The 24,254-nt window shown below is 44.3% G+C and overlaps 2 protein-coding genes across 4 annotated transcripts in view; one reads left to right on the plus strand and one right to left on the minus strand.

The window, feature by feature from the left end:
• LOC124010829 (solute carrier family 49 member A3-like) lies at nucleotides 1–20,605 on the plus strand. The gene is made up of 10 exons (XM_046323549.1): nucleotides 1–356; nucleotides 8,745–8,903; nucleotides 9,377–9,593; nucleotides 9,964–10,040; nucleotides 10,143–10,280; nucleotides 11,544–11,660; nucleotides 11,784–11,936; nucleotides 15,199–15,356; nucleotides 15,464–15,576; nucleotides 19,273–20,605. The coding sequence occupies exons 1-10, from the start codon at nucleotides 213–215 to the stop codon at nucleotides 19,431–19,433; spliced, it is 1,437 nt and encodes a 478-aa protein (XP_046179505.1). The 5' UTR covers nucleotides 1–212; the 3' UTR covers nucleotides 19,434–20,605.
• Nucleotides 15,167–24,254, minus strand: part of LOC124010828 (nuclear cap-binding protein subunit 1-like) — a 12,299-nt gene continuing 3,211 nt past the window's right edge. The window contains exons 12-23 of one of the 3 annotated variants that reach the window (XR_006834506.1): nucleotides 23,900–24,027; nucleotides 23,712–23,786; nucleotides 23,483–23,586; nucleotides 22,950–23,072; nucleotides 22,720–22,822; nucleotides 22,493–22,586; nucleotides 22,235–22,338; nucleotides 21,921–22,038; nucleotides 21,315–21,458; nucleotides 20,983–21,096; nucleotides 20,688–20,874; nucleotides 15,167–15,185 (exon numbers count right to left, since the gene is read on the minus strand). Coding sequence is in view for 2 of the 3 variants with exons in the window: in XM_046323547.1 (XP_046179503.1) it covers nucleotides 20,761–20,874; nucleotides 20,983–21,096; nucleotides 21,315–21,458; nucleotides 21,921–22,038; nucleotides 22,235–22,338; nucleotides 22,493–22,586; nucleotides 22,720–22,822; nucleotides 22,950–23,072; nucleotides 23,483–23,586; nucleotides 23,712–23,786; nucleotides 23,900–24,027 (1,221 nt within the window). In the remaining variant the exon portion in view is untranslated. Of the gene's footprint in view, nucleotides 15,186–20,193; nucleotides 20,875–20,982; nucleotides 21,097–21,314; nucleotides 21,459–21,920; nucleotides 22,039–22,234; nucleotides 22,339–22,492; nucleotides 22,587–22,719; nucleotides 22,823–22,949; nucleotides 23,073–23,482; nucleotides 23,587–23,711; nucleotides 23,787–23,899; nucleotides 24,028–24,254 lie in introns of those variants that run through there. The other 2 variants (XM_046323548.1, XM_046323547.1) reach the window with 2 other exon arrangements.

Here is a 24,254-nt window from a genome sequence, read left to right on the forward strand (position 1 = left end):
AAACGGTAACCGGTTTCCGTAATGAATACCCGTCCCCACTAAAAACACTGTGCGGTGTTGTTGATCTCAAACCAGCTGGTTGTGTTGCTTTATCGGAATGACAATGTAGGATATGTTTTCAATAAACGTTTTAAATGCACTATACCCTTGGTTCAAATATGCTCATTTGATATTTTAAAGTCTACTGCATCAGGCTGGATACAACACTACTAATGGAAGATGTTAATGAATTCCGGGACGACGTCATTCCGATTAAACCCAATCCAGTACTCGAAAAATGTATTGTGTTCAAAGTTTACAAGAGGAGATGGTTCATTCTGTTCGTGTTGTGCTTGCTAAATTGCTCAAACTCCATAGTAAGTGGCTTTAATGATCATTTGCTGTCTCATACATTAAATTGGCTGTAAATCTGTCAATAAATCCATGGTGTGATTTTGTAACTTTTTGTAGCAATGTAAAACTCACTGTGACTCAGATTGTTACAACGTTACACCAATGTTATAATCTCCCTTTCTCAGATTGCTACAATGTTACAACAATGTAGCAATCTCTATGGCTCTATTACTACATTGTTTTAAAAGGTAAATGAACTGGAGAAGCATGTGACACTGACATGTAGCCTACAGGTTACTTTTGAAAAGTCTGACCTCTTTCTATTGTTTGTGATCCTGATATAATATGGTATATTATGTGATTCCCTACTGCCACATTTGATAAATGAACTAGTGTAGCCTACAGCCATATGGCGTAGTTTATAGCAACAATGTATGCTATTCTGTTCTTCTGAAATAGGCTACATTTACTTCATATCATGTTTCTTTAGACCTGTCTAGAATAAATAATGGATTTATTGTGATGGTATAGGCTATATTACATGAATTTATTAGACTTTTTAAAATGTAGATGTTCTCGAGCAGCATTATGTTCAGGAATTTCCCGAATTGGATTGATTGTTCGTACCCCCCAGGGCAATTGAACTAATTCCAGAGGCTGATCCAAAAGACCCCCGGCAGAGAAGAGGTATTCGGAGTGGACTCCTAATCCCGACTCAGTAGGCGCGCTCACCACCCACCGTTTCCGAGTATATTACTCTATAATGTTCAGTCTCTGGATAATAAAGTTGACGAGCTCAGTGCGAGGATCTCCTTCCAGAGAGACATCAGGGATTGTAACATACTTTGTTTCACGGAAACATGGCTCTCTCTGGATATACTGTCGGAGTCCATACAGCCAGTTGGGTTCTCAGTTCATTGCGCAGACAAGAATAAAGATCTCTCCGGGAAGAAGAAGGGTATATGTTTCATGATTAACTACTCATGGTGTGATTGTGATAACATACATAAACTCAAGTTCTTTTGTTCACCCGACCTAGAATACCTCACAATCAAATGATGACCACATTACCTCCCAAGAGAATTCTCTTCGGTTTTAGTCACCGCCGTGTATATTCCCCCTCAAGCCGTTACCACAATGACCCTCAAATACTTACACTGGACTCTATGCAAACTGGAAACCACATATCCTGATACCACATTTATAGTAGCCAGGGATTTTAACAAAGCTAATCTGAGGAAAACGCTACCAACGTTCTACCAACACATTGACTGTAGCACTCGCTCTGAGAAAACATTGGACCACTGCTACTCAACTTTTCGAAATGCCTACAAGCCCTTCCCCCACCCTCCCTTCGGCAAATCTGATCACGACTCTATTTTGGTCCTCCCTTCCTATAGGCAGAAACTCAAACTGGAAGTACCCGTGCTATGGACTATTCAATGCTGGTCAGACCAATCGGAATCCATGGTTCAAGATTGTTTTGATCATGGGACTGGGATATGTTCTGGGTAGCCTCTGAGAATAACATCAACGAATACATGTATACAGTGAATGAGTTTGTCAGAAAATGTATAGGAGATGTACCCACTTTGACTATTAAAATCTACCCAAACCAGAAACCGTGGATAGATGGCAGCAATCGCGCAAAACTGAAAGCGACACCGACGTCTTGCTTCCGGACAAGATAAACACCTTTTTCACCCGCTTTGAGGATAACACAGTGCCAGCGACGCAGCTAGCTATCAAGGACAGTGGACTCTTCATCTCTGTAGCCGACGTCAGTAAGACATTTAAGCGTGTTAACCCTCGCAAGGCTGCCGGCCCAGACGGCATCCTTAGCCGAGTCCTCAGAGAATGTGCAGACCAGCTGGCTGGAGTGTTTACAGACATATTCAATCTCTCCCTATCCCTGTCTGCTTTCATGGACAAGAGGAATACCTATGTAAGAATGCTGTTCATTGACTATAGCTCAGCATTCAACACCATAGTACCCTCCAAGCTCATCATTAAGCTTGAGGCCCTTGGTCTGAACCCTGCCCTGTGCAACTCGGTCCTAGACTTCCTGAAGGGCCGCCCCCCAGGCGGTGAAGGTAGGAAACAATACCTCCACTTAGCTGATCCTCAACACATGGGCCCTACAAGGGTGCGTGCTCAGCTCCCTCCTGTACTCCCTTTTCACCCATGACTCCCGTTTCACCCACGGCTCCAACTCAATCATCAAGTTTGCAGACGACACAACAGTAGCTGGTTACCACACAACAGCCTGGTTACCAACAATGACGAGACAGCCTACAGGGAGGAGATGAGGGCCCTGGGAGTGTGATGCAGGAAAATAACCTCTCACTCAACGTCAACAAAACAAAGGAGCTTATCGGGGACTTCAGGAAACAGCAGAGGGTGCAACCCTCTATCTATATCGACGGGACCACAGTGGAGAAGGTGGGGTTTTATCACCGCCTGGTACAGCAACTGCACTGCCCACAACCTCAAGGCTCTCCAGAGGGTGGTGCGGTCTGCACAGCGCCTCACCGGGGGCAGACTGCCTGCCCTCCAGGATACCTACAGCACCCAATGTCACAGGAAGTCCTTCTATTCTATTCTACTGTATCTTGGTCTATGACGCTCCAACATTGCTCGTCCAAATATTAATATGTTCTTAATTCCATTCCTTAACTTTAGAATTGTGTGTATTGTGTGTATTGTTTTGAAATGGTTAGATATTACTTGTTAGATATTACTGCACTGTTGGAGTTAGAAACACAAGCATGTCAATACACCTGCAATAACATCTGCTGAACATGTGTATGTGATCAATACAATTTCATTTGATTTGATTTGGACAGACTGCTGCAGATCCTAAATTAGTGTTTACCCTTCACTATAAAATACAGTAGCTTAGCAGCCTATAGTGACGTTTCAGGAGTCATCATGAACCCCTTCAGCATATCACTCATTGAGTCAAAATGCATTTGGTTCAGACTTCTACAAGGGTACTGTGAAGGTATCTGCCATATGGTGCACCCCAATATTTCAGAGAATTAAGCTAATGTACCCCTGGGGCTATTGCTTTAATTGGGGATGTGTGCCTTAGGGCAAATCACGCCTGACAATGTAAATCGAAGCCCCATCTTCCACAGGTGATGACCCCAAGACACGGATTCATTCCTTCTATTCTTCCACTCTTCACCTCTAACTGAGCAGAACAATTCACACAAAAATTATAATATTGGAATGCAAAATGTGTCAGGCTTTACTCCAACTTAACTGGCCAAGAGGGCGGACATACTTGGACTCCCGAGTGGCGCAGCGGTCTAAGGCAGTCCATCTCAGTGGTAGAGGTGTCACTACAGACCCGGGTTTGAGTCCAGGCTGTAACACAACTGGCTGTGATTGGGAGTCCTATAGGGTTTGGCCGGGGTAGACCGTCATAGTAAATAACAAATTGTTCTTAACTGACTTGCCAAGTTAAATAAATAAATAAAAAATCCTTCTGTACTTTATATATTAAAGTTTAATAACTAGTTTGGTGAAGTTCCCGACCAATTTGTTAGTTATTCTTCTGCCTGTTTAGCCTGGCTAACTGGCTGAGTAAGATGGTTAACGCAACCAAAACGACGAAGGCTAACAAGGCGGGTTCAGGTTCAAGACCATGCCCAAATAAATTAAATGATACTCACATTTTGTTGTCTGGTATGTCTCGGAGCAGCGCATGCTCTTGCTGCCTCTGCTCAACTTGTGTGTGAGATGAAGGGACGGTGTCAGTAACAGTGGCTTGCCCTGTTCCCAAGTACATAGTGTGACCAGATTCCCTTGGCAAATGTGTACCTTTATTTAACTAGGCAGGTTAGTTAAGAACAAACTCTTATTTTCAATCACTAGGAACTGCCTTGTTCAGGGGCAGAACGACAGAGTTGTACCTTGTCAGCTCAGGGACTTGAACTTGCAAACTTTTGGTTTCTAGTCCAATTCTCTAACCACTAGGCTTCTCTGCCACCCCAAATGGGTAGAATTCTTAGGACTTCCTCTCACAGGAGCCTCGGCTGGGTCTGAGTTATGGGAACCATGGATGAATTGAGGCTTTGGTCAGATCAAATGCCTTGTCTGCCTGGGCTGAGGCATGTGACAGCTGCCCTAGCTTAACCCGGTTTTCTTCTGCTAGCTCTACACTGGCAGCAGGCTTGGCTAGCATACGGTACTGCATACGGTACGGTGACAACAGTGCCTCTGTGTTTGGCTACGGCCGACCAGGGTACAGCTTCGGCCGTTACTTGAGCTCCTGTGCTCTTAAAAGGCACTTAAACACATTGTTTCTACCCCGAGTTACATTGTTTTCACGGGTGTCAAGTGTGTGTTGTCCTCCACATACTAGCTCAATAAAAAGAGTCCCTTTCCCACATTCAGACACTCGGTTGTTGAGAATGGTGAACCCCCCCCCACATTTTGGTTTTATGCTGCTTCAGATGGCACATTGCGGGAGACTCGCTGTCTGTGTCGACCAATGGCGTGCATGCACAGTGTTACCCTGGATAATGCGAACATGTCAGAGGCCCGGTACACCCAGTATTTATTGGTTCCCAGAAAGGGCGGGACTTTGCCCCCATTTTAGACCTGCGTGCCCTAAACAAGGACTTCAGGGTGTAAAAATTCAGAATGGTCACGAACAGCCGGTTGTTACAGGGCGCCCGGGCAATTGGGTCACCTCAATTGACCTGAAGGACACATACTTTCATGTGGCAATAATATCCCCCTCACAAGAAGTTCCTGAGGTTCCATTCCGAGGCTGTGTAGCCTACGAGTGTCTGGGACTCAGGAAATTGGACTACCTGGATATTTGGCTGGTGGTAGCGGAGTCGAGGGAGCAGGCTGTGTTACACACATCCATGCTGGTTTCACATGTTCAGTCTCTTGAGTTTCAGAGTGAATCAAGAGAATAGCTGTTTGACTCCATCTCAGCACGTTCTGTTTCTGGGTCTCAAGATAGACATAAACGTTCTTGTCCCAGCAGAGGCAGTATGGTTTCCGGTTTTACTTGGCCTGATTTTGGCTGGGTCACATATCGCATTTTCACCAGTGCCTGCGTCAATTGGGGATGATGGCTTCTATGATACCCATGGTTTCCCCCGGGCTGTTGCTGATGCAACCTTTTCAGCGGTGGGTGATAGGCACATGAACGCATCGCGCCACCTAAATTGGTCACTCCGGGTGGCCCCGTTATGCCAATGGGCTTTGTTGTCGCTGGGAACCCCCATGGGATGAGTTATATCCCGCAAGGTGATCACGACAGATGCACCCCCTGAGGGCAGCTACATTTGGGGGTTTCTGGCATGCATCAACAGACAGGGAAGGGTGCAGTCTCTAACCATCTTATCCTTGGCTCGCTCACTACTGCTGTGGAGCAGTGCGCACTTTCCCTCACTCCGGGCGACGCATCCCCCCGGGTGCCTCAATACAGGTGTGGATCTGCTATCCAGGGGTGCACCCGTTCTCTTCGATCTCCCAGATATGGGAAATGTTTGGCCAGGATGATATAGATCTTTACTCATCATAAGAAAACGTGCGTTGTTGACTGGTTTTCTCGATAAGGGCTCTGGGTGCTCCTTGACGCATTTCCCCCTGTGGACCTGATTCAGCCCACGCTGGAAATGGTGCATCTGGAGGGATTGTCATTGATCCTTGTGCCTTCCCGTTGGCCCAAACAACATTGGTTCACGGAGATCATTCTCCTTTTAGGCGGGGACCCGGATTCTAAACCTATTGCACCCATTTGGGATTTGGCTTTGGTTTTGTATGTGCTCTGTGAGGCCCCCTTTGAACCAATGGAGTCATTGGATCTGAAATCCTCTCCTACAAGACCGCCCTGCTCATGGCTTTGGCCTCAGCCAAATGTGTTGGAGATCCTCACATGTTATCCATTCACCCCTCTTGTATAAAGTTCACCCTTGTTGACTCTAAGGTGACGTTGCGTCCTATTGCACCCTTTGCTGCTAAGGTCATGACTATGTCCTACAGGTCTCTGGCTTTGAGCTATTTCCCTTTTCGCCTCCTCCATTTGCTTCTGAGGAGCAGTGGAGGTTACATGCCCTGTATCCGTATGAGCGTTACGCCATGTTTACATACCCTACATTACTCATCTCATATGTATATACTGTACTCTATACCATCTACTGCATACTGCCATCTTGATGTAATAAATGTATCACTAGCCACTTTAAACAATGTCACTTTATATAATGTTTACATACCCTACATTACTCATCTCATATGTATATACTGTACTCTATACCATCTACTGCATACTGCCATCTTGATGTAATAAATGTATCACTAGACACTTTAAACAATGTCACTTTATATAATGTTTACATACCCTACATTACTCATCTCATATGTATATACTGTACTCTATACCATCTACTGCATCTTGCCTATGCCGTTTGGCCATCACTCGTTCATATATTTTTATGTACATATTCTTATTCATTCCTTTACACTTGTGTGCATAAGGTAGTTGTTGTGAAATTGTTAGGTTAGATTACTTGTTAGATATTACTGCATGGTCGGAACTAGAAGCACAAGCATTTCGCTACACTCGCATTAACATCTGCTAACCATGTCTTATGTGACAAATACAATTTGATTTGATTTGTGCATTGAGCGGCCTAGGGGTGTACGTTTGAGTGTCCAACTTTTTGTCTGTTTTGCTAATCCGGATAGTTTTCGGGGGCTTTCTAAACTGCAGCTCGGGGGCTATTTCTCTCTTCCGCTATGACAGCAAAAGGCGAGAATTACCTAACGGTGCACGTGCCGCAACGTCTTGGGCGTTGGTTAAAGGGTTGCCTTCAGGAGATATCTGTTCTACGGCGAGTTGGATTTCATTGCCCCCTGTGTAGCCAACTGTGTGGTTACCACTGGGTCAGGAGAGTGTCATTAAGCAGCATGCAGATTGCACAATACCCGGGTACCGCAGGTTTTCCTATCGGGTTGGAACTCTGAGTGGTCTGCCATTGGCAATTTCATTCGGTGCCCTGGGGTGTGATTTCATGTCCTCATAGATTTGTTGTACTGAGTTGAGTGACTGAAAGGGAAGGTACAGTTATGACTATAACTACTGCTCCATGAAGGAGGGAAAGGAGGTACAGCACCTGTTCGGCCATGACCACCTGTTCGGCCAGTTATGGGCATGGTGAAGAGCGGTACTGAATTGAAGGAATTAATTTGTGCCTTCATATTTGCGTGTTTTAGCTTAGACTTTACTTTAAATCATCTGAGGTTTTAGTGTGGTGCCCGCCATCGGTTGAGACACAACATGCTCTTGAGTAGGCTGGAATCTAGTGCTCAGAGGCAGATGAAATTGAAACTTTGTCTGGATAGGCCAGAAAATGAGACATGTCACTCCCTATGCAAATGTTGGGTGTGAAACCTGACACTTCAAGTAAGCTCTGCTGATTGAGAAGTAGTGGAAAGCAGACAATTGGGGCTTTCTGGCACTATAAGGTACTGGACCCTGCAACGTTCACAGGGGGCTTTGTACACCAAAATGTAAGTTGGAACCGGTCCACAACCGCTCAAAGTCTCCTATATAAGGGACAACATCTAAGAGGTTAAAGTTAGGTTAATCTTTGAAGGAGAAGGCACAGGGGTCAAACTGTATATGGTTAACATGCTGTGATTGTATCGGCCTATCACTGTTTATTGGGCTGGGATGGTTGGTCTCTCTCCTCAGCATAGGAATTCTACATATTCATTTTGACCAATGAATGCCAATATAAGTCATAGACTGTTCTCTCTGCTACCGCACGGCAAGCGGTACCGGAGCGCCAAGTCTAGGTCCAAGAGGCTTCTAAACAGCTTAAATGGCTAGCCAGACTATTTGCAAATAAGCCTATGTAAACACTCCATATTAGCCTCTGATTTGAATAGTCCGGCCTAAAGCTGGGTCATACGCTAGTGCCTTGTGAGTCATTGCTTCTGTTTTCACGTGACTTGGAGTTCCACAAGGCAAGGCTGTGGTTTACTTCCTGCTAAGTGATGTATCTTTTTATCACATGATCACATGTATACCAGTGGGTTGCATTTGTCATGCCATTTTGCAATATCTTCCTTGGGAAAGAGGTATTCAGTCCTTAATAGGACTTCCTGGTTAAATAAAGAAAGGTTCAATAGAATAAATCAAGCTTTACGTCTCATTGGTTGACATCTTGATTGGACTGGAATATTAACAGATGGTGTCCGATCAGACACCTTTGTGTCACTGCATTGTAACATTGGGCAGATAGAATGGAAATATCAGTGAAGAACATTTGTGCACAAGCAGCAAGTTGTAAATAATGTAATAACACATTTATTGTATATATAATCAAATGATCCTAAAACACCCTCTTCCTTTGTGTTTGTGCTTGTGTCCTCAGTTATGGCTGACCTTTGCTCCAGTGGCAGACCGTTCAGCCCAGTTCATGGGTGTCACCCTGGACCAGATCAACTGGCTGTCCATGATCTACATGGTGGTGGCCATTCCTCTCAGCTTTGGGACCACATGGATGCTGGACACCTTAGGACTCCGAATCACAGTATGTACAGTCTGGTCAAGGTAGACCACACACAGGTCTCCTGACCACAATGGGACTTCATGGGCAAATAAAGGTTAACTGAATAAAACAGACCAGATTCCATTAAATCTGCCTTGCCTACAGTATCTCGCAGAATATGTGTTTACAACGCTGTGCACACACTGAAAACAAACCTGTGAGGGGAGTCTGTCCAGTGCTTGAAATGAAAGATACAGACTGTTCCTTTAAGATATGCATGAAATAAATATGCATGAAAGAGATATGATGAAAGAGATATGGATGAGAGGTGTAAGAGGGACATTCAGTAAAGTGTGAATGTTTGAGTTTGTCTGGAAAAATCTCAGATAGAAAGTGTGTGGGCTTTGGATATGAAGTCTGCTGTCAGTGATAGAGGAAGCTGCCCACATGCAGATGGCACTTTTTTTACTAAATCGTGCCCATTGTGACATTTTGCCTTTCTGACTGTTCTATAGCTGGTGCTGGGTTCCTGGCTCAACATGTTGGGAGCTGTGCTGCGTTTCGTGGGCATCATGAGGAACCTACCAAGTGCAGCCAATTTCCCCGTGGTGATGGGGGGCCAAACCCTATGTGCCCTGGCCCAGCCCCTGGTTATCTTCACTCCCACCAAGCTGGCAGCCCTCTGGTTCCCAGAGCACCAGCGGGCCACCGCCAATATGTTAGCCTCCATGTGTGAGTGAGCTATGGTTGCTGTCCTGTCCACCACAGATTTCCCATCAGTTACTCTGTTAAAACTACCTGTGTCAAGTCAGCATTATTGGTTTAGTCACCACTTGCCATATGTGTTTTGAATTGCCAACTGCTCCTCTTTCTGTCAGCTTTCTGTCAGCTTTTCAGTCAGCTTTTCCGTCAGCCTCAGTAACCTTTCAGTCAGCTTTTCAGTCAGCTTTTCAATCAGCTTTTCAGTCATAGGAACTGAGATCCCCTAAAAAGTAGGAAGAGAAAGTCCAAAATGTCTGTTCGTTTAAGCTCCAAACAAAGGACAATATCATGGCGGCATATTTTACATTTTTCGGTTGTGTTTCTCTATTTCTCCTTTCAGCAAATCCCCTTGGGATTCTCATTGCTAGCATCTTTTCCCCTATGATTGTGGGGACTACCAACAACATCCCTTTATTGGTGAGTTAAGGAAGAAATAGTAAAACAGATTGTCTTGACTTTAGATTGCATATATATTTATCACTACATTAATACTTTATCCGCGTTCACTGATCTTCCCAGCTGTTCATATATGCTGTACCAGCAGCCATTATCTGTCTCCTAGCAACAGTGGGGATCCGTGATAGTGCCCCCCCAACGCCCCCCTCAGCCAGTGCCGAAAGCTCCAACTCAGAGCCCTTCCTGGAGGGAATCAAGCTGGTGAGGAGTTATACACACAAAGAATGACAATACTGTACTAATAATATTTGTAGTCCCCATCAACATTTAATTCACTCCTGATGGTACTGAGGTTCAGGCTCATTATACTTCATTTGAGAGGGGTAGCAGCATCCATATTGCATTGTATATTTGGTGTTTATTAGCAGAGACTCTTCCTTTCTTACTCTCTGTCCAGCAAAATGAAGGCAGTTATACCATTTTAAAAACATTAACAATAGATTTCACAACACATTAAGTGTCTGCCTTTAGGCCCCGACTCTATTACCACATATCTACAACACAATATCCATGTGTACGTGTGTGTATAGTGTGTATGTTATCGTGTGTGCCTATGTTTTTGTTGCTTCCCAGTCCCCGCTGTTCCATAAGGTGTATTTCTATCTGTTTTTGAAATCAAATTTGAAATCAAATGTTACTGCTTGCATGAGTTACTTGATGTGGAATAGAGTTCCATGTAGTCATGGCTCTACAGTGCCTTGCGAAAGTATTCGAAAGTACTTGAACTTTGCGACCTTTTGCCACATTTCAGGCTTCAAACATAAAGATATAAAACTGTATTTTTTGTGAAGAATCAACAACAAGTGGGACACAATCATGAAGTGGAACGACATTTATTGGATATTTCAAACTCTTTTAACAATTTCAAAAACTGAACAATTGGGTGTGCAAAATTATTCAGCCCCTTTACTTTCAGTGCAGCAAACTCTCTCCAGAAGTTCAGTGAGGATCTCTGAATGATCCAATGTTGACCTAAATGACTAATGATGATAAATACAATCCACCTGTGTGTAATCAAGTCTCCGTATAAATGCACCTGCACTGTGATAGTCTCAGAGGTCCGTTAAAAGCGCAGAGAGCATCATGAAGAACAAGGAACACACCAGGCAGGTCCGAGATACTGTTGTGAAGAAGTTTAAATTTCATAAATGTGTCAAGTGCATCATCTGGTTGCTCTTCATTGCACACTACGGACCAACAAATATTTTTTACATCAATCAACGTAGGAATCCCCGCAAAACGTATTGTATGACCTCTTATACACTATATTAGGCCCAGCCTTTGGAAATTTGGTTTTCCTAGATATGGCTACTATATTGTGATCACTATATCCGATGGATTTGGATACTGCTTGAAATTTCTGCAAATTTCTGCAGCATTGAATGATCCCTGATGGCTATCTTCTAACAGGAGCATCCGTAACCCACTGTAACCTGTGCCTGTCTGCCTCCTGTTCCTTTGTAGCTCCTGAGGAACAAGGCCTACATGATTCTCCTGCTGTGTTTCGGCTCGGGGATTGCTGTGTTCACCTGCTTCTCTACACTGTTGGAGCAGATTATGTGTGTCCGAGGGTACACTAATGTAAGCAAACATCAATGGTCCCAAAGGACCAACAAGATTAGTTTTTCCATGCAAAATATGAAAAAAATATGTCCCATGAATTGGTTTCCTGAACAATATTTTCAATGTGTGTTGTTGTTGCAGGACTTTGCAGGACTGTGCGGAGGTCTCTTCATCGTGTTCGGTATAGTCGGAGCTGGCTTCCTGGGTCTCTACGTTGACAAGACCAAGAAGTTCACTGAGGTCACCAAGGTCAACATGAGCCTCTCAGCGCTGGCCTGCATTGCCTTCTCAGTGGTGAGTTGGGATCAAACCTCAGGGTTATCAGTTTAGTACCTCATGAATAGGTGTGATGATGAAACAGTGACGCATGTTCCAAACTAAGGTTTGGGGTGGAAGAAAACAGCATATATTTTCAGTTTTTCTTCTTTCAAGGTATCAAATCAAAATGAATTGGTCACATACGTGTTAAGCAGATGTTATTGCGGGTGTAGCGAAATGCTTGTGTTTCTAGCTCCGACTGCAGTAATATCTAACAAGTAATACTTAACAATTTGACAACATACAGCTTATACTCACAAATCTAAGTAAAGGAATGAAATTAAGAATATATAAATGTATGGACAAGGAATGTCAGAGCGGCAAAGACTAAGATACAGTAAAATAGAATACATTATATACATATGAGATGAGTAATGCAAAATATGTAAACATTACTAAAGTGACTAGTGTTCCATTTATTTAAATGGCCAGTGATTTAAAGTCTATAGGCAGCAGCCTCTAATGTGCTAGCGATAGCTATTTAACAGTCTGATGACCTTGAGATAGAAGCTGTTTTTCAGTCTCTCGGTTCCTGCTTTGATGCACCTGTACTGACCTAGCCTTCTGGATGATAGCATGATGAACAGGCAGTGGCTCGGGTGGTTGTTGTCCTTGATGATCTTTTTGGCCTCCCTGTGACATGGGTGCTGTAGGTGTCCTGGAGGGCAGGTTGTTTGCCCCCGGTGATGCGTTGGGCATACCAAACCACCCTCTGGATTTGCTGGTGGTGCAGTTGCAGTACCAGGCGGTGATACTCTCCAAGTACCAGGCAACCGGATGCTCTCAGTTGTGAATCTGTAAAAGTTTGTGCGGTGCCACTCAAATTTATTCCACCTCCTGAGGTTTAAGAGGCGCCGTTGCGCCTTCTTCACCACACTGTCTGTGTGGGTGGACCATTTCAGTGTGTCAGTGATGTGTACGCCGAGGAACTTGAATCTTTACACCTTCTCCACTGCTGTCCTGTTGATAAGGATAATATGGGGGTGCTCCCTCTGCTGTTTCCTGGAGTCCACGATCTCCTTTGTTTTGTTGACGCTGAGTGAGAGGTTATATTCCTGGCACCACACTCCGGGAGCCCTCACCTCCTCCCTGTAGGCTGTATTGTTAGTGTTGGTAATCAAGCCTACTACTGTTGTGTTGTCTGCAAACTTGATGAGTGAGTTGGAGGCATGCGTAGCCACGCAGTCATGGGTGAAAATGGAGCACAGGAGGGGGCTGAGCACACACCCTTGTGGGGCCCCAGTGTTGAGGTTCAGCGAAGTGGAGGTGTTGTTTTCTACCTTCACCACCTGGGGAGGTGGTCTGTCAGGAAGTCCAGGACCCAGTTGAACAGGGCAGGGTTCTGACCCAGGGCCTCAAGCTTAATGATGAGCTTGGTGGGTACTATGGTTTTGAATACTGAGATATAGTCAATGAACAGCATTCTTACATAGGTATTCCTCTTGTCCAGATGGGATAGGACAGTGTTCAGTGTGATGGCGATTGCATCGTCTGTGGATCTATTCCGGCGGTAAGCAAATTGAAATGGGTCTAGGGTGACAGGTAAGGTAGAGGTGATATAATCCTTGACTAGTCTCTCAAAGCATTTCATGATGACAGAATTGACTGCTATGGGTCGATAGTAATTTAGTTTGGTTACCTTTGCTTTCTTGGGTACAGGAACAATGGTGGACATCTTGAAGCATTTGGGGACAGCAGACTGGGATAGGGAGAGATAGAATATGTCTGTAAGCACTCCAGACAGCTGGTCTGCGCATGCTCTGATGGGGCTGGGGATACTGTCTGGACTAGCAGCCTTGCGAGGGCTAACACGCTTAAATGTCTTACACACTTCGGCCACGGAGAAGCAGAGCCCACATTCCTTGGTAGCGGGCCGAGTCGGTGGCACTGTGTTACCCTCAAAGCGGGCGAAGAAGGTGTTTATCCTGTCCGGAATCAAGACGATGGTGTCTGCGACGTGGCTGATTTTCCTTTTGTAGTCCGTGATTGTCTGTAGACCCTGCCACATATGTACGTTTCGTGTCTGAGCTGTTGAATTGCAACTCCACTTTGTCTCTGTACTAAAATTTCGCCTGTTTGATTGCCTTACGGAGGGAATAACTACACTGTTTGTAATTCTGCCTTATTCCAAGTCACCTTGCCATATTTCTAAATGCAGTGGTTCGCGCTTTCAGTTTTGTGCGAATTATGCCTTCTATTCACGGTTTCTGGTTAGTGTAGGTTTTAATAGTCACAGTCACAGTCACACATTTGAGTTTCTGCATGTAGGAAGGGAGGAGCAAAATGGAGTCATGGTCAGATTTGCCGAAGGAGGGCGGGGGAGGGCCTTGTAGGCATCCCGGAAGTTGGAGTAGAAGTGGTCGAGTGCTTTAGCAGCGCGAGTACTACAGTCAATGTGTTGATAGAGCTTCGACATTATTTTTCTAAAATTTGCTCGTTAAAATCCCCAACTGCAATAAATGTGGCCTCGGGATATGTTTCCAGTTTGCATAAAGTCCTGTGAAGTTCTTTGAGGGCCGTCGTGATATTGGCTTGAAGGGGAATATACACGGCTGTGACTATAACCAAAGATAATTCTATTCAGCGATAATACGGTCAGCATTTGATTGTGAGGTATTCTAGGTCGGGTAAACAATCACACCATGAGTCTCTAAACACCACCGCACATCTTCTTCTTCCCGGAGAGATATTTATTCGTGTCTGCGCAGTCAACTGAGAACCCAGCTGGCTGGACTTCCCCATACAGTATATCCCGAGAGAGATGTTGTAATCCCTGATGTCTCTCTGGAAAGAAATCCTCGCTTTGAGCTCATCAACTTTATTATCCAGAGACTGAACATTAGCGAACTAGAAGACCACTCCGAGTACCTCTCCTCTGCCGGCGGTGTTTTGGGTCGGACTCTGGAATCAGTTAAATTGCCCTGGGGGGTGCGAACAAAGGATTCGCTTTGGGAAAGTCATATTCCTGGTTGTAATGCTGGTAGTGCTGGTGAGTTACCACCACTCTGATATTCAGTAGTTCTTCCCGGCTGTATGTAATAACACAAAAAAACGTGTGGTCTAATAATGTAATAAATAATACATTAAAAAACTAAATGCTGCACATTTTCCTATGAGCTAGAAGCACAGCAGCCCTCTCTGTTGGTACCATTATCTTTACATCTTCTATTTTTACCAAGCAGTTTTGTGTGTAACACGTTCTCATCCGTGTGTGTGTGTGTGTGTTTCCCCCTACCAGGTATCTCAGATGCGGAATCAGGGAATAGCCGTGGCCGTTGCTTGTTCGCTCTTCGGCTTTTTCGGCTTCTCCATTTACCCGGTTGCCATGGAGTTGTCTGTGGAGTGCTCCTACCCAGTTGGGGAGGCCACCTCAGCAGGCCTGATATTTATATCAGGGTACATCTGTCTGATACACTGTTTCATACAAGAACATAGACTAAAGAGCAAGAGTGTGAATAAAGGGCTATGTGTTAACAAGAATGTGCTTGTTTTTGTTTTTTCAGACAGATCCAGTCAGTTATCTATATACTGCTTCTTCAGGGGTTGACCAAACCAATGGCCTACTCGCCCTTCTCTACCTGTTCTGTAGGAGGGGATGCGGCCTTGAGTTGGAGGGGTAAGTCAAGAACTACCATATGTATCGGAGGGATTCAAATAGTATATGAATGCTAATTAAGGTATGGTTGCCCACCATTACATTTCTGCAGGCAATTACAGCTATTGGTTGTTTTGTTAGCAGTTAAGACTTTGCATCTGTATGAAAATAACACAAGATGCATGTGGCAGACCGAAATGTTGGCTGAAACGGCATCCTAGACAACACATGCTTTGCCACAGCTAACAAAATACAGTACCAGTCAAAAGTTTGGACACAACTCATTCCAGGGTTTCTCTTTATTTTCACAATTTTCTACATTGTAGAATAATAGTGAAGACATCAAAACTGTGAAATAACACATGGAATCATGTAGTAACCAAAACAAGTGTTAGGTAGAGGTGGTATACAGAAGATAGACCTATTTGGTAAAAGACTAAGTCCCTATTATGGAAAGAACAGCTCAAATAAGCAAAGAGAAACGACAGTCCATAACTACTTTGAGACATGAAGGTCAGTCAATTTGGAACTTTGATGAAACTGATGATGAAACTAGCTCTCATGAGGACCTCCACAGGAAAGGAAGACCCAGAGTTACCTCTGCTGCAGAGGATAAGTTCATTAGAGTTACCAGCCTCAGAAATTGCAGCCCAAATAAATGCTTCACAGAGTTCAAGTAACAGACACATCTCAACAAATCAAATCAAATCCAATGTTATTGGTCACATACACATGGTTAGCAGATGTTAATGCGAGTTTAGCGAAATACTTGTGCTTCTAGTTCCGACCGTGCAGTAATATCTAACAAGTAATCTAACAATTTCACAACATCTACCTTATACACACAAGTGTAAAGGAATGAATAAGAATATGTACATAAAAATGGATGGATGAGCGATAGCTGAATGGCATAGGCAAGATGCAGTAGATGGTATAGAGTACAGTATATACATATGAGATGAGTAATGTAGGGTATGTAAACATTATATAAAGTGGCATTGTTTGAAGTGACTAGTGATACATTTTTTTTACATTCAATGTTTAATTATTAAAGTGGCTAGAGATTTGAGTCAGTATGTTGGCAGCAGCCACTCAATGTTAGTGATGGCTGTTTAACAGTCTGATGGCCTTGAGATAGAAGCTGTTTTTCAGTCTCTCAGTCCCAGCTTTGATGCACTTGTACTGATCTCGCCTTCTGGATGATAGCGGGGTGAATAGGCAGTGGCTCGGGTGGTTGTTGTCCTTGATGATCTTTTTGACCTTCCTGTGACGCGTTGTGCAGACTTCACTACCCTCTGGAGAGCCTTACAGTTGTGGGCGGAGCAGTTGCCGTACCAGGCAGTGATACAGCCCGACAGGATGCTCTCAATTGTGCATCTGTAAAAGTCTGAGTGTTTTTGGTGACAAGCCAAATTTCTTCAGCCTCCTGAGGTTGAAGAGACGCTGCTGTGCCTTCTTTACCACGCTGTCTGTGTGGGTAGACCATTTCAGTTTGTTCGTAATGTGTACGCAGAGGAACTTAAAACTTTCCACCTTCTCCACTACTATCCCGTCAATGTGGATAGGGGGGTGCTCCCTCTGCGGTTTCCTGAAGTCCACAATCATCTCCTTCGTTTTGTTGACGTTGAGTGTGAGGTTATTTTCCTGACACCATACTCTGAGGGCCCTCACTTCCTCCCTGTAGGCCGTCTCGTCGTTGTTGGTAATCAAGCCTACTAGTGTAGTGTCGTCTGTAAACTTGATGATTGAGTTGGAGGCGTGCATGGCCACGCAGTCATGGGTGAACAGGGAGTACAGGAGAGGGCTGAGCACGCACCCTTGTGGGGCCCCAGTGTTGAGGATCAGCGGGGTGGAGGTTGTTTCTTATACTCACCACCTGGGGGCGGCCCGTCAGAAAGTCCAGGACCCAGTTGCACAGGGCGGGTCGGGGCCCAGGGTCTCGAGCTTAATGACGAGTTTGGGGGGTACTATGGTGTTAACTGCTGAGCTGTAATCGATGAACAACATTCTTACATAAGTATTCCTCTTGTCCAGATGGGTTAGGGCAGTGTGCAGTGTGATTAAGATTGCATCGTCTGTGGACCTATTGGGGCGGTAAGCAAATTGGAGTGGGTCTAGGGTGTCAGGTAGGGTGGAGGTGACATGATCATTGACTAGTCACTCAAAGCACTTCATGATGACGGAAGTGAGTGATAGTCGTTTTGCTCAGTTACCTTAGCTTTCTTGGCAACAGGAACAGTGGTGGCTCTCTTGAAGCATGTGGGAAGAGCAGGCTGGGATAGGGATTGATTGAATATGTCTGTAAACACACCAGCCAGCTGCTGTGCTCATTCTCTGAGGATGAGTTTAGGAATGCTGTCTGGGCCGGCAGCCTTGCGAGGGTTAACATGTTTAAATGTTTTACTCACGTTGGCTGCGGTGAAGGAGAGCCCGCAGGTTTTGGTAGCGGGCCGTGTCAGTCGCACTGTATTGTGGCACTGTTAAGAGGAGACTGTGTGAATCAGGCCTTCACGGTCGAATTGCTGCAAAAAAAACACTGCTAAAGGACACCAATAAGAAGAGACTTGCTTGGGCTAAGAAACACAAGCAATGGACATTAGACCGGAAGGAAATCTGTCCTTTGGGCTGATGAGTCCAAATTTGGTTCCAACCGCCGTGTCATTGTGAGACGCAGAGTGGGTGAACGGATGATCTCCGCATGTGTGGTTCCCTCCGTGAAGCATGGAGGAGGAGGTGTGACGGTATGGGGCTGCTTTGCTGGTGACACTGTCAGGGATTTATTTAGAATTCAAGGCAAGCATAACCAGTATGACTACCACAGCATTCTGCAGTGATACGCCATCACATCTGGTTTACATTTTGTGGGACTATAATTTATTTTTCAACAGGACAATGACACATCTCCAGGCTGTCTAAGGGCTATTTGACCAAGAAGGAGAGTGATGGAGTGCTGCATCAGATGACCTAGCCTCCACAATCACTTGAACTCAACCCAATTGAGATGGTTTGGGATGAGTTGGACTGCAGAGTGAAGGAAAAGCAGCCAACAAGTGCTCAGCATATGTGGGAACTCCTTCAAGACTGTTGGAAAAGCATTCCAGGTGAAGCTGGTTGAGAGAATGCCAAGAGTGTGTAAAGCTGTCATCGAGGCAAAGGGTGGCTACTTTGAAGAATCTCAAATATAAATTATATTTTGATTTGTTTAACACTTTTTGGGGGACTACATAATTCCATATGTGTTATGTCATAGTTTTGATGTCGTCACTATAATTGTACAATGTTGAAAATAGTAAACATTAATAAAAACCCTTGAATGAGTAGGTGTGTCCAAACTTTTGCCTGGTACTGTTGCAAATACATTATTTCCATTGAAATTGAGGGGACAGGTGCCCTGACAAGCTATAGTTTATTTTACAACAAATACATAAAAAAATATTTGCCCTCCAAAAATAAGTTACGTGCCCAAGGCCAAAACACAGTGATGCCGGAGGTTATGTTCAGTTAAGTTGCCACTCTTATTTCTAAATATAACATAATGAAATCCTCTGGGGACTTGATAAAGAGGAACAAGTCTGTATTGTTATTGTCTGGTGCTTTGCAGTGGCTCTAGCAGCGTTATTCTCTCAAACACACACTGTGATTAGTTCCTGTAGAAATGTCTGAAAATGTCTTAGCTCCAGTCATTGACTTTGTCTTTTTCTGTGTACGTCTCCACAGTGCCCATGCTGGTGATGGCAGGCCTGTTCAGTGTCTTTACCTGCTGCTTCGTTATCTTCTTCCACACGAAGTACAGGAGACTGGATGCTGAGGCACAGGCTGGTGGAAAAAAGCCAACTCTGGCAACCTGTGACAGCACATCAAACTCTGACCAAAAGTAGGAACAGGTCAGGGGTTAACTGAACTGCTTTGAGATCTCTAGCATCATTTCAGAAGCACGGAATGTAACTGAAAGGTCATTTCTACCTTTGCTATACTGCTTCATTTTCTCGTCCCAAGTGAATGATTACAGTTTTGACAATAGTGATATTTAATATTGCTTAAACGGTGGTGGTAAACAGTGATCATAAGTTACTCGATTTGAAACGGGGCTTTCCTTTTATACAGTTATGCTCTAAGATGAATAGCATCTTATACACCGCACAGTTTGTACTGATACGGAGCAGAGGTCATTTCGGCTCAGTCTGTTAAGTTGGACATTAAATGTATGATGCAAAAGTAATCCAATACCTGAATTGACTGAAATTTCAACGGAATTAAACTGTGATGGTGGTGGACATGTATGCTTGTGGGGTGTACAGACTAGTTCATAAAATAATATTCCAGGTATTTGAATGATGGCACATTTTTTTGTCAGTACCAAATTCTTTTACACATTCAATTGTGTAAATTTGGTATTTTAAACTACTCCTGTAAATATACTTTATAGTCAAATAAACCACCATGTCAGTCATTGGTTTAATTCACTTCTAAATACATACAACTTAGTGAATTGTCAAAACACTTTCATTTCTCCTGGATACTATTATGTGCCATTTACCACATGCTTACACACCAACCAAGATACAGGCAGCTGATAAAATGAGCCATTTATCTAAAAGTTCTAAAGTTAAGAAAGAGAGATTTCTTTTGTAAGAGGAAGCCGTTTCAGTGTATTTATTTCATCACTGTTCCAAAGTGTTACACAGTGACAAACAGAACTGCACTCCCCTCAGACACCATACAGATAATACAGGCAGATAAGACTCTACAGGAGTTTGAATCATTTCCCCAATTTCAATTCACATAAAATACATATAAAAAAAATAGAGCACTCTGGATTCAGGCTCGCCTGAGCAAAACTGAAAGCCACCCTCTGCCTTGTTGCAACCTCAGTTCTTTTTTTTAAAAGAGCCACCTTAATAGGGCTACGAGTAACGTGGTAAAAATGAACAGCAAAATGAAGGGGGAGAAAGAAAAAAACCAATACAAAGAAATGGCATAAGACCCGAGAGACAGATTCTAACATCTGTCAAATGTACTACGTCACCAAATAAACAAATCCTCCTTCAAATATGGTCTTTTATAGTTAATACCGTCAATGGCACTCATACATAAAATAAACATTTAAAAGTAATGAGGACATCTTGATGCAAGTGTGTGTGTGTGTGTGTGTGTATATATATATAGAGTATGGCAAATGTAAAGTAATGGTGTGTGTGCAGGGTCTCAGAGTTGCAGGGCACAGAACTGCTGGTAAACAGCTAGGATGTGGTGGTCAAGCTCGGCGGTGAACAGCAGGTTCTCCAGGGTCCCCATGTACTGCTGGATGGTCACATGATGCTACAAAGAAAACACAAAAAGAACCACATGAACATCAGTTGACCTTGAAATGACATGGAATTGAACGAACAGGGACTGACGGCCGAGGCGAGAAAGGCTAGCTAATACCATGAGGAAGATCTGCTGCAGCCTCTCGATGCAGTTCTTGTACCAGGGCGTGCTGAAGTCCACACTGCCTGTCTCGCAGCGCACCAGGTGCTCCGTCAGCATCATGATGAAGCGCTGCGGGGACAGAAGAGAGGGACAAAGATTAGAAGGGGGAAAAAAGGATGAAATCAGGCTGGGTACTATGGACTCATACAAAACACGTTGGAGTGACAGGATGTCTACTGTCCTCTCCTCAGCATCACTGAAAGCGCTGAACAGTTGAAAACAAAAACAGGAAACCATGTTGCTGACATTGTACATTTAACTTCAAAGATTTATTTTCCATGCACTACCTGGAAGATGACCAGGAAGAGGTTCTTCTGCTCACTCTGGGCCGACTCCACCTTCTCCTGCAGACGCTCGATCTGCTCCTCCAGCTGACCGTCCTCATCCTCACTGTTCTTCTCCATGTCCTCCTCATCGCCACTGTCCTTCTGCTGAGATAGGGAGGGGAGAGAGACAAACACACGAGAGAGATTGAGGAAGAGAAAGAGTGAATCTTATTTGCGTATTTAGCTCCTCTCGTCCCTTTAAAAATGGTGGCAGCACTGGCATCTACTGGTAATGTCTATTATCAGCAAACACAGACTAAACTAATTCAAAATGTTTTAATATGTTTGAAAGGGACAGTGTGTCCATTCAAGGCCAAATTAAATGTGTTGGGTTGAAAATACCACGTGTGATGCATGTTTAGAAAGCAAAACTAGTGCACAATCTAAAAAGGTCACTATATTATAGACAAGGGAACATTCTGCTTTGTGCAAACCTTGGAAGAGAAACTACTGGCACAATCAGTACAATATTCAGAGCAATGCGGCTGGTCGATTTGTGCATTTAAAGAGCCTATAAAGAGGCAGTGTTTACAGCAGCGGTTGATAGGACACACTCCTGCTGCCTACCTTCTTATGCTGTTGCCTCTCCAGCTTATCCTTGGCCTCCTCCAGCTCTTTCTGAATCTTCTGGACGTGTTTGTTCATCTTACGGATGGTGGAGTGCAGAATCTCCCACACGTAAAACCTGCCCACCACACGGCCAAGCATGGAGTAACAATGAGTTTGATCATTTCAAAACCGTGGATTTTCTTATACTGTAGTACATATTAGGATAATCGAAAACTATTGATCGAGATATTTGCATGATCTGATTTAAAGCAAAGGAAGACACAGCAAACATGCGCGTGCGGGCACACACGCAGAGAGGGTTTAACACCCACCTGGTAAATTCATGAGCCATGTTTGGGGAGAAGAGCCAGTTGGCTACAGCTGCACAATCCACAATCTGTGTACGGATCAACTTGTCCACCAGCACAGAGATCATCTGCACAGACAGAGAAAGGTCAACTGCACAGTTACACTACAGACTCATATTTCTCCATACACACTATGGTCACATCACAATTCACAAAATCTATATTAACTCTGTGGAAATGAGGGTTCTAGTGTAGGTGACGGAGGTGGGTGGTCGGTCTCACTTGTGGGTGGTTCCGCCAGACCTCGTAGACCACCCGGAGGATGTGCAGCTTGCCCTCGTCACAGTCCGTCAGGACCTTCAGAATCTCATGGAACCTGGCAGATGGAAACAGGACTGGTATCATAGCGATGCTACACTAAGCCTCAAGGCTGAACAATGCCACCCTTTTCTGTGGCACAGAGGAGGGCACATAAATGGAGGGCGTGGGTCGGAATAACAGTCACTCACTTGGCCAGGGCACTGAAAGAGTGGCTGAAGGACTTGGCAGCCAGATGGAGGAGTGTCTGCAGGAACACCTCTATCTTTAGGGGGTTGAAGCCCTCACCCTCATCTGGAAACAGACAAAGGAGGAGCGAGTGAGAAATGAGCAGAACATATCCCTATGGTGTACAGTACTGTAATGAGTGTATGTAGGATATAGGGACACCGAGAAGGTGAGTGCTTTGGGGCTAACTGACCATCGTCATCTTCCTGGTTGGGGTTTGGCACGTCTTTGAGCACGGTGAGGATCTCCTCATTGGAGGCCCGGTTCTTGATGGCGTTGCCCACCGTTATGGCCACGGCATAGCCTGGCAGCGCACCTGGACAAAGGCAGAGGTGTCGTGTTGTATTTCCGATGGTGCTTACGCCAATAGTTCAACAGTAGGAAAAAAAGAAGACTGTGCACATCGTATTTACTTAGATTAAGCTGAGTGAACTTCTTTCCTGTTACAGGCTAATTACATCTGTTCCATAACAGTTTCACTGGAATAACAACACTAATGTGAAGTGTTACCCCTGGGGTTTATTTGAGCTTTACCCTCAAAAGGCTGCCACTTGCGATCACACTCTTACAATCCAACAGAAAAAAATTAAAATAAATGGCAGACCAATTATGAGCACAATAGAGTCATCTTAGTCCCCAGGCTATGATGCACCAACAGACAGAGGTTTACAGAAATATATTCAAGAATACATAAATGAATGGCCCCTGGAGAGGCAGTGTACTTACTGTTGGCCTCATCTTGGTATTTGTAAAAGAAGATGGGGTCGGCTGGGATGAGGGCTGAGAAAGTGGGCGGGACGATGTCCACTATCCGCTGATGATAGGAGAGCCTGGAGGTCGAGAACAAAAAGCCGATTGGTGAGTTTACAGGGACAGACTATAACACTTCCCTCCCCATGTATGATTCAAAACTATCTGGGTGCAACACAGTTATAGTGGATCTGAATGGAAATACCTCATGCATTTCTCCAGAACCTCCTTGACAAACTTGGGCTTGGGCTTGTCTGCATCCAGCGCTAAACAGTCCGTCCTTTGGAGAAGAACATGTATTTGTTCGGAATAGTAAATAAGTATTTCAATATAATACGTAGGGGTTCCAACTAAATAAAATGAAAAGCTGTGTGAAAAGACAGCTGATCTTACCAGTCGTCCCAGCTCCATCGGAACTGAAAGTTGCTCAAATGGTGGGAGAACCAGTTGAGGAGTCGGTCTATGCAAGTAGTGTTCATAGTGTCCAGTCTCATGTACATCATCTCTGTGGCTTGGGCCAACTGGGAGGAGGCTGTTAAGGGGTAAACGCTCACAGTTGATGTAAAACAGGTATCCAAGCCTGACAAAATAATTACTTGTGGTCCAAAAAATTGTAGGGTCTTTCCCATGCCATTTTGTGTAACTTGGTTTCCCACTATTCTCAAATTTTGGCATAGGACAAAAATGTATTTCTTAAGTATTCAAAACAAGCATTTCTGTGATGGACCACCCATTCAGTGTGCCCTTT

Source organism: Oncorhynchus gorbuscha, linkage group LG23 (assembly GCF_021184085.1).
Source record: "Oncorhynchus gorbuscha isolate QuinsamMale2020 ecotype Even-year linkage group LG23, OgorEven_v1.0, whole genome shotgun sequence".
In the NCBI taxonomy this organism is placed as follows: Eukaryota; Metazoa; Chordata; class Actinopteri; order Salmoniformes; family Salmonidae; genus Oncorhynchus; species Oncorhynchus gorbuscha.

Coding starts and splice junctions, on each gene's coding strand:
- LOC124010829 (XM_046323549.1), top strand. CDS start 213: ATGGAAGATGTTAATGAATTCCGGGACGACGTCATTCCGATTAAACCC. Junction 11,937..15,198: donor CCTGCATTGCCTTCTCAGTG/GTGAGTTGGGAT, acceptor TCCCCCTACCAG/GTATCTCAGATGCGGAATCA. Junction 15,357..15,463: donor GGCCTGATATTTATATCAGG/GTACATCTGTCT, acceptor TTGTTTTTTCAG/ACAGATCCAGTCAGTTATCT.